The sequence below is a fragment of the Rhamphochromis sp. 'chilingali' genome, assembly GCF_963969265.1.
Source record: "Rhamphochromis sp. 'chilingali' genome assembly, chromosome: 12".
Lineage (NCBI taxonomy): Eukaryota > Metazoa > Chordata > Actinopteri > Cichliformes > Cichlidae > Rhamphochromis > Rhamphochromis sp. 'chilingali'.
In genome coordinates this window covers 35,956,174-35,963,765 of record NC_137939.1, presented here as the reverse complement: position 1 = coordinate 35,963,765, position 7,592 = coordinate 35,956,174, and the positions used below count along the sequence as shown (strand labels likewise).

At 39.5% G+C, this 7,592-nt stretch overlaps 1 protein-coding gene across 3 annotated transcripts; it reads right to left on the bottom strand.

Annotated features, from left to right (window-relative positions):
* Positions 1–636: 636 nt before the first annotated feature.
* LOC308406906 (polymeric immunoglobulin receptor-like) lies at positions 637–6,653 on the bottom strand. 3 transcript variants are annotated; one of them, XM_080898205.1, is made up of 8 exons: positions 6,128–6,653; positions 5,283–5,354; positions 4,456–4,791; positions 3,485–3,799; positions 2,826–2,918; positions 2,427–2,522; positions 1,849–1,889; positions 637–1,545 (listed from the first exon to the last, which is right to left on the bottom strand). In XM_080898205.1, exons 1-8 carry the CDS (start codon positions 6,165–6,167, stop codon positions 1,426–1,428), a joined length of 1,113 nt encoding a protein of 370 aa, XP_080754331.1. In that variant the 5' UTR covers positions 6,168–6,653; the 3' UTR covers positions 637–1,425. The 3 variants fall into 3 exon arrangements, with proteins under 3 accessions (XP_080754331.1, XP_080754332.1, XP_080754333.1); XM_080898206.1 differs by having other exon boundaries at positions 2,826–2,915; XM_080898207.1 differs by lacking the exon at positions 5,283–5,354 and having other exon boundaries at positions 6,128–6,336.
* Positions 6,654–7,592: the final 939 nt, after the last annotated feature.

The following is a 7,592-nucleotide window of genomic DNA, read 5'->3' as shown; positions in this document are numbered from 1 at the left end:
GCGCATGTGTAACAGAAAACAAGGCCCCCTCTCTCTTTATTATTTTCTTTGTGGTTAATGGAGACCGACATTATCTAATTACTTAAACACGGGAATCCACAGAGAAAGAGACGTCGGCGCTCTGTAAACTCATTAAAGTATCTCAGTAAAAAACCTCCTTTCTGCTTTCAAGGAGAAATAAAACAGACAGAAATGTTCGACTCTGACTCCGTCTGTGCTCTAATTTTATTTTTTCTTCTTTCAACAGAAAATGTTATTTGCAGGATTGAGTGACGTCATGCTCGCTCTAACTCCCATAAAGAATTTATCTATAGTGTAAAAGAAATGTTAGAAAAACACATGAATACAGGTGACCCACTTCTTAACGATTTTCACGACATGCGTTTTTTACTTTTATCTTAAGTCTCACTGACGCTTCTGCTGCGAGTATCTCATAAACAGCATCTCCAAGATGTGGCGATAGTAAAATTGTCCAGCAGGTGTCACCGTGGAGATGTTTTCAGATCGTCTCGAAGCCTGAATATAATTCCAGCACACATGCGTGGCGTGTTTCGTGTTTCATGAAGCCTCGCTTTGCACATCACGGCCATTAACCAGCACACAGTGAGGTTTGGAGAAGAAGAGACGTGGCTTCAGTTACAAGTTCTGCCTGTTTATTAAAAGAAATCAATTAATTACAAAAGAAAATAGGATATGTTATGTTCAATAACACTTAATGGCATTCATAAAGAAAACCGAGCTAAGCCTGAAGTTGTTTAATTGCATATCATAAGTATTACTGTGTCAACGACAGGGCAAAGTAAACAGCAGCAAAAATCTTATTGAAAATCATATCAGACTGTGAACTTCTGGGACTAAATGCACTTTTCACACACAGAAACATGCACTAGCAATGAACCTGAGATAAAACCTGCAAGTTAGGACAGTAACTTGGACATAACCTGCAGAGTAGATCAAAACCACAGCTAAGCAGAGCATAAGAGACAGCCGATGAATACATGGGAGCACAGTGCAGTGAGCACTGAAGTAAATGGATGTGACAAGCATGCAAAAATGAGCTGATCTGGCATGTTCTCATTAGTCTTGTTGCAAATTAAAATGATAAAAAAAAATGCAGTTCACTAATGTTCACTTGAGGCTCCAGTGAGTCAACCATAGACTTGATGTCCAACTTTACACCGGAAATAAACACGTTTTACAAGGGTGACAGACAGAGACCAAGACGTTTTTGTCTTTCTATCTGCAATTTCCTCCTTTATAACAAACATTCAGGGAGTTGTTTATTTTTAAAACTTAACCTATTAAGTTGTATTAAGGCTTAAAATGTGCACATTTATGGGTGTAGTTGCTGTGAATTTCCAGGGTCTGTAAAAAGACTGAAGTCTTCAAGTACAAAAACAAACCCAGGTGTGAATCCAGAGAGTCTCATGTGTGGTGTGTGAGTGTAGAGTAGGTCTGGTCCTGGTCCCTGCCGGCTGGATCGAGGCTCTGGTAGGTCGAGTCTTCACGTGTAGAACCTGGAGTACAGTTCTCGTAGTGGACGTCCTGAAACAGAGACAAACTGTCTTCTTCACATAAAAAGAAGAGACTCTGACTTGGTTAAATCATTTGTGCTGGTAAATATTTCCACGTTGCCTCGTTGAACCTCTCAGACAACAGTGTCTCTGTTTGTTGTTGGAGTCTCCGTCTGGGCGGCCATTTTTGTCACCTACCTGTTTGAATTCACCTTCTTGGACTGTAATTTCTGGAACAGTCTACAAACTGAACCATCACACTGTGACTGCTTTATTTCTTTGTTACAGTAGCAGTCTGTCAACAGTGAGAGGAACCAAAGAGAAAGAAAGTCACCTCCATGTTTGTGCCCTCTGAGTTTCCTCTGGTCCTCAACCCTGTGGAACAAACAAAGGATGTTCCTCTGTTAGAGGGACCAATCATTCAAAGTGCACGTGAGGCTGAAGATCACTGCTGCCCCTCCTGTTCTTTCATCCTGCTTAGTTGGACTTTATTAGGCTTCATTTTAGACTTTGCCTTCAGAATCAAAGACTCACATTTGCTCGAGTCTCCTCCTGTGTACTGAAGAAGTGATCCACAATAATTATACTATTTTACAGTTTTCATGGGTCGTGTAGTCAGAATATTTTTCCTGTTTTTACTTCACACGTCCGAAGCAGAGAACATCTGGATCTGATCCTGCTGACAGTGTCCAGAGTTCATGTGTGACACAGTTTAGGATTCAGTTACTTCCAGTGTTTAACATCATCTCTACAAGTCACTCCACTCTCCTCTTAGAGCCCAAAGTGGACAAGCAGGATGAAAAATTTTGATGTTTGACTGCAGCTGTTTGAACAGACTTCAAGTGAAGTGAAAAAAGAGTTTTTGGTTAGAAACGAGACGTTCTGTGTGTTTCTGTGTCTCTGTTGTCTTACCTCTGCTGCTCTTCCTCTTGATGCAGATTATTAGAACAGTCAGTGATGAGAGGATGATGATGAGAGCCAGAGTCAGACCCACAACCAGCAGCACATCTGCAGCAGATTGAGAAGAACAACAAGCTGAAGACATGCGCACAGTATATAGAGCTGTACAGTAAGAACTCATCACCTACAGACTGAAATAATATGAAATAGAGTTAGTGTTATTTTAGCATTTTACAGCTTCTAAAGAACATATTCACTTCAGATTGTTTGCTAATGTCACTTGTCAAACTAAATGAAAAGCATATAACAGGACACATTAAGGAGTAATTATGATAATAATTAAACCAGTTTTCACTCAGGTTATAAAAAATCTGTCAATGTTTCTACTCTCAGACTCATAGATGGATGTACCTGCAGATGCTGCTCTTTCAGGCTGCTCAGTGCTTCCAGTCAAAGTTAATGAAGGTGTGGAGCTTCCTGTAGTTGTGGCTGATGGTCCAGCTGCTGAACAAGAGCAGAGAGGAAAGTTTGACTTATAAATGTTTGGAGCTGTGAAGAAGAAAAACACAAAGATTCAAAAATCAGCTGAGAAATCAAACGAGCCTTAAATGGATCCACTGACTGAGAAAAAAACAGTTTGGCAAATTTAGTTTTAGATTAAAAAAATGCACTAAAATAGTTTAACAATGAAATAAAATATGAATGTATGTTGAAATATCAGGTTCTTGGAAACAATAAAGACATTTAGGGACATTAATGGTCACCTGTTCATTTCCAGCTCCACACTCTGATTCCTGCTCTCCATCACAGTAACTTTACAAAGTTCACACTTCTAAATAATCTTGTTTCTAAATAATTCTGTTTCTATGTTGAGATAAACTGAGTGCTGAGAGCAGCCTGAGCTGTTGGCTCACAGGGATCACTGTACAGACACTGAGCTCATTATTAGAAACTTTGCTCGTGTTCAACATGAACATCCACCACTGGAACAGCAGATATATGACAGGAAATAAGGAACAGCTGAACAGCTCCACTCTGACAACATTTGATTAATGTCAGTAAAAACTCACCGTCTGTGACAGTGACCTCAAAGTCTCTGAATGACCTGCTGGAAGATCCACTCAGGTAACATCTGTACCGTCCTGAGTCAGACTTGGTCAGCTGTGTGATGCTCACATACAGAACTCCTGAATCATATTCAATTTTGTATCTGCCTCTCTGATCTTTGACATCATTTGTGTCAACAAGAATGTTGTGTCCTCCACACTCTCCTCTGCAGAACAACTTTCTGTCTCCAGGTAGTTTAAAGGAACATCCGACTGTGAGAGAGCTTCCAGTTTCTTTATCAAAGTGTTTCAGCTGATCATCGTTTCCATCCAGCAGTGCTGTTAAAGAGACAAACGATCAATAGTTACTATCAGTGCTGAAGATGATGCAGTCTGATCAGAGTAACTGCAGTTTGATCCACAGTTACACTGGGAGCTGCCCAGTTCAACCAGTCTGACAGAGGAACTGTTGGACTAAGTGAGATTTAAACGGCTTCATCATCAGACTGATTGGATTCATGAAAATCAGCTTTTATGACAAGTATAGACTCTAAACTGTGAACCCTTCATGGTTTTAAGTACATTTAAAGTCTGGATGGACGTTTGTGTTGTGAATGTGATTTTCACACATTCATTGAGGAAGAATCCATTTTGCTGTGAGGGGAACTCTTGGAAAGATCAAACCGACGACACAGAAGCAAAAACTCATCAAAGAAAATCAAAGTTACATCAGAAAATCTTCTTTCATTCATCAGCGTCTGTTTCTGACATCAACATTTCATTCACATCATTATCAGCTGACACACTCACTAATATTCACACACACTCGTGTCCCAGCTGCAGTTCATCTGTTACTTAGAGGAGTCCAAATGTAACCAACAGTTGACAGAAGAACAAACTTCAGCTTCTTTAAACCGTCAGCAGCTGTCAGTGAAACTCAAACTTTGCTTCAGGAACAGAAACTAAACATTTCCACAGCTGAAACAGAAACTCACCTTCAGCAACAACGATCACGAACCGTTCGTATGAAGCTGATGATGAAGATCCACCCAAACCACAGCTGTACTGTCCAGAGTCAGACTCAGTCAGCTTTGAGATGCTCACAGATAAAACATAAATTAATTCTATTTCATATTCAATGCTGTATCTGCCTGTTTGAGCTCTGACATCAGTTGTGTTAATGAGAATGTTTTCTCCTTCACATTCTTCTCTGCAGAACATCTTCCATGTTCCTGGAGAATTAAAGAAGAATCCAGCTTTAAAATCTCCTCCAATGACTTCATAGTGAAGAAACTGAGCATCGGTGACTTCAGGGTTTCCATCCTGCAGAGCTGTTGGAAACATGAACCATCAATAGTTACTGTTTGTACTTCCTGTAAGAAGCTGCAGTCTGATCACAACATTCACACACAGACACACTGAGACTAAAGTCTGAATAACAACAATGATTCATGTCAAATACATTTTATTGTCTAAAGTGGTGGAAAATCTTCTTCCAGTCGACACGACTCAAAATATATCTGAACATGTTTCCTATGCATGAATAAAATGACAATAAAAGATGAAGATGAACAAAACATGTAAATGACTCATAACTCCTCTGTGTGGTACTTGTAGTAATTATGTGTTGAGAGATTGAAGCAACAGCTCAACATGCAAGTTTTTCATGTGTTTCATCCACAGGAAGTGATGTCATCATTTAGTTTAAATGTACTGCTGGTGTCAAAGTTCATGAAGCAACAACAAAAACAGTGATGAAGTTTTTATTTGTTGTAACTTTGTTTTACTGAGGGTGATCGTGGCTCAGGAGTTGGGAGTTCACCTTGTAATCTGAAGGTTGCTGGTTCGAGCCCCGGCTTGGACAGTCTCAGTCGTTGTGTCCTTGGGCAAGACACTTCGTTTTTTTTTGAGGAAGTAACAAATACTTGCAATGAACGACATGTTATTGAGTAATTTATGACTCTATTTTAAAGCTCTGAAGCCAAACTCAGCAGCTGATGTGTGTCAGTTACTTTATGTGAATGATTTCAGTTCATTCCAGCATTTAAACTCTGTGCAGTCGTATTTCTGTTCAGCTCCAACAGGACAAACAGGAAGAATTAGCAAATAACTTTTCACACAACTCTGGGTTTGAAGATGCTGACAGATTTCACTCACGTCTCTCACAGGTTTATATTTGTCTGCAGGAAGTGATGTCATTTTGTCAAATCTATATGCACTGTGGGAGTGAACTGTGAATAGTCACAGTGAAGAAACATGAACATGTAACAGTAAAAGCAACAAAATGTGTTTTTGTCTTTCAAAGAAAAATTCATTGACTTGATCAACAAGTTTGTATTTTCAAATAATAACTGAAAGTATCAGGTGGAGTTTTTACTTTGATATTACAGGTTATTTTGAGGACGTAACAAACACTTGTAAGAAACCATCTTTGAAAGGACGAATCCTAAAGCCAAAGTGAGCAGCAACATGTCCATGAATGTCTCACTGTGATGGTTTCTTCTGTCCATACTGGCCACAAACACATCCATGGAATCATGAATAAAAGCAGTTTGAATGGAAGAAGCGTCCATGAAAGTGACTCATAGCTGACTCTGATCATCATGTTTAACAACAGAAACATGTTGAAGAAGGAGAGTGACAGAAAGAACAAGTGAATGTACTCACAAAGGAAGAAGAAGCAGATCAGAGTGTGACGGACTTTCATGATGAGGCTCTGATGGTTCACTGCTGCCTCTCTTCTTCTTCACTGGAAACCAGGAACTTATGACGCCTCACTTCTCTGACTGAAGGAGTCCCTCCTCCAAACACCACAGCACCTCTACACTCCTCCCCTCTGCATCCGTCTGTGAGTCTGCTGCAGGGCCTCAGGCTTCCTTCTTATATTTATAGTATTATGTGCAAAGTGGAAATACAATGATGACACTTGACTCTGTTAAATTCAGCACAGTGACCAAAACCTCCAACAATGATCATCATTCATCATGAAATCATTTCTCTTTCTGTATCTGAAGAACTTTAGTTTGGGATCATTTAGAAAAACAGTTTGGGTCAAATGTTAGAAAAGAGTCAGACTTTCTTTCTTCTCACAGTTTGTTTAACATGAGTTTCAAATCTTTGAACATTTAAATACATCTATGAACAGAATATGAAAGAACAACAGTTCTGATATTATATCAAACATTTCAATCACCTTGTGGTTCAAAGTGGTATTACATGGCAGCCTCATGTAATACCACTTTGAACCACAAGGTGACGCACGAGTCAGTGTAGCATCCAGTACGTCCTCAGTCCGACATCAGACATCCCAACATTATTCCAGTTAGCTCAATATTCCAGTTCCAGGAATGCAGGAATGTGACTGTCACACTCAGCCAACTGATCCTCCTGAGACCCAGAAAAAACATCTTTTGACAGAGTAAAGTTTAATATTAAACAAATTAAATAAATAAATCAGCTGTAATCTGATATTTGTGACCTACTGGAGACTGAGAGAGAGCAACTTGTGTTTTTGGAAACATTTGAAGTGTTGCTGAATTCCAGTGTAAGGCTGAGGGTTTATCCTCGTCAGTGTTCGCATTATGTTCCACGGTTGATGTACCTGATGTTTGTTCCAGAACCACACCCACTGTTACACACTCTGAATGAGGCAATAAAGGGAATCATCTTCCTAATGCTGCCTGGCTTCATTCTGTTAAAGACTTTATTCTTTCCCCCTGAAAGGAGACCTCACTGTGATGGTTACGTTGATGGACTGTCTAATCTTGAACAATTTGTCTCAACTTATTGAACTGGCCATAATTAGGAGCCAGCAAATTGTGACCAGGTTATCTGAATCATGCTAAAAATACAGATACACTGAAAAGTGTTTAAGTTACGACTGCCTCTAGAAATGAACGCCTCCTGTTGTTTGTGCGCTCGGATTTTCTTTCCCTAAAAGCAGACGGCCTGTTTCCTGTTTGATGTAATCAGAGGACTACCTGCTTGGTGTTTGTAGGCAACTGTCCCAGGTTCATGTTTCATGGTAAAAAAACGTTTCAATGGTATTTCAGTATGATTATAACTGAACTGATTATGACAGGAGACCTACAGTTTAATGTTGTTTAAGCACACATGTTATGAATTTTATAAA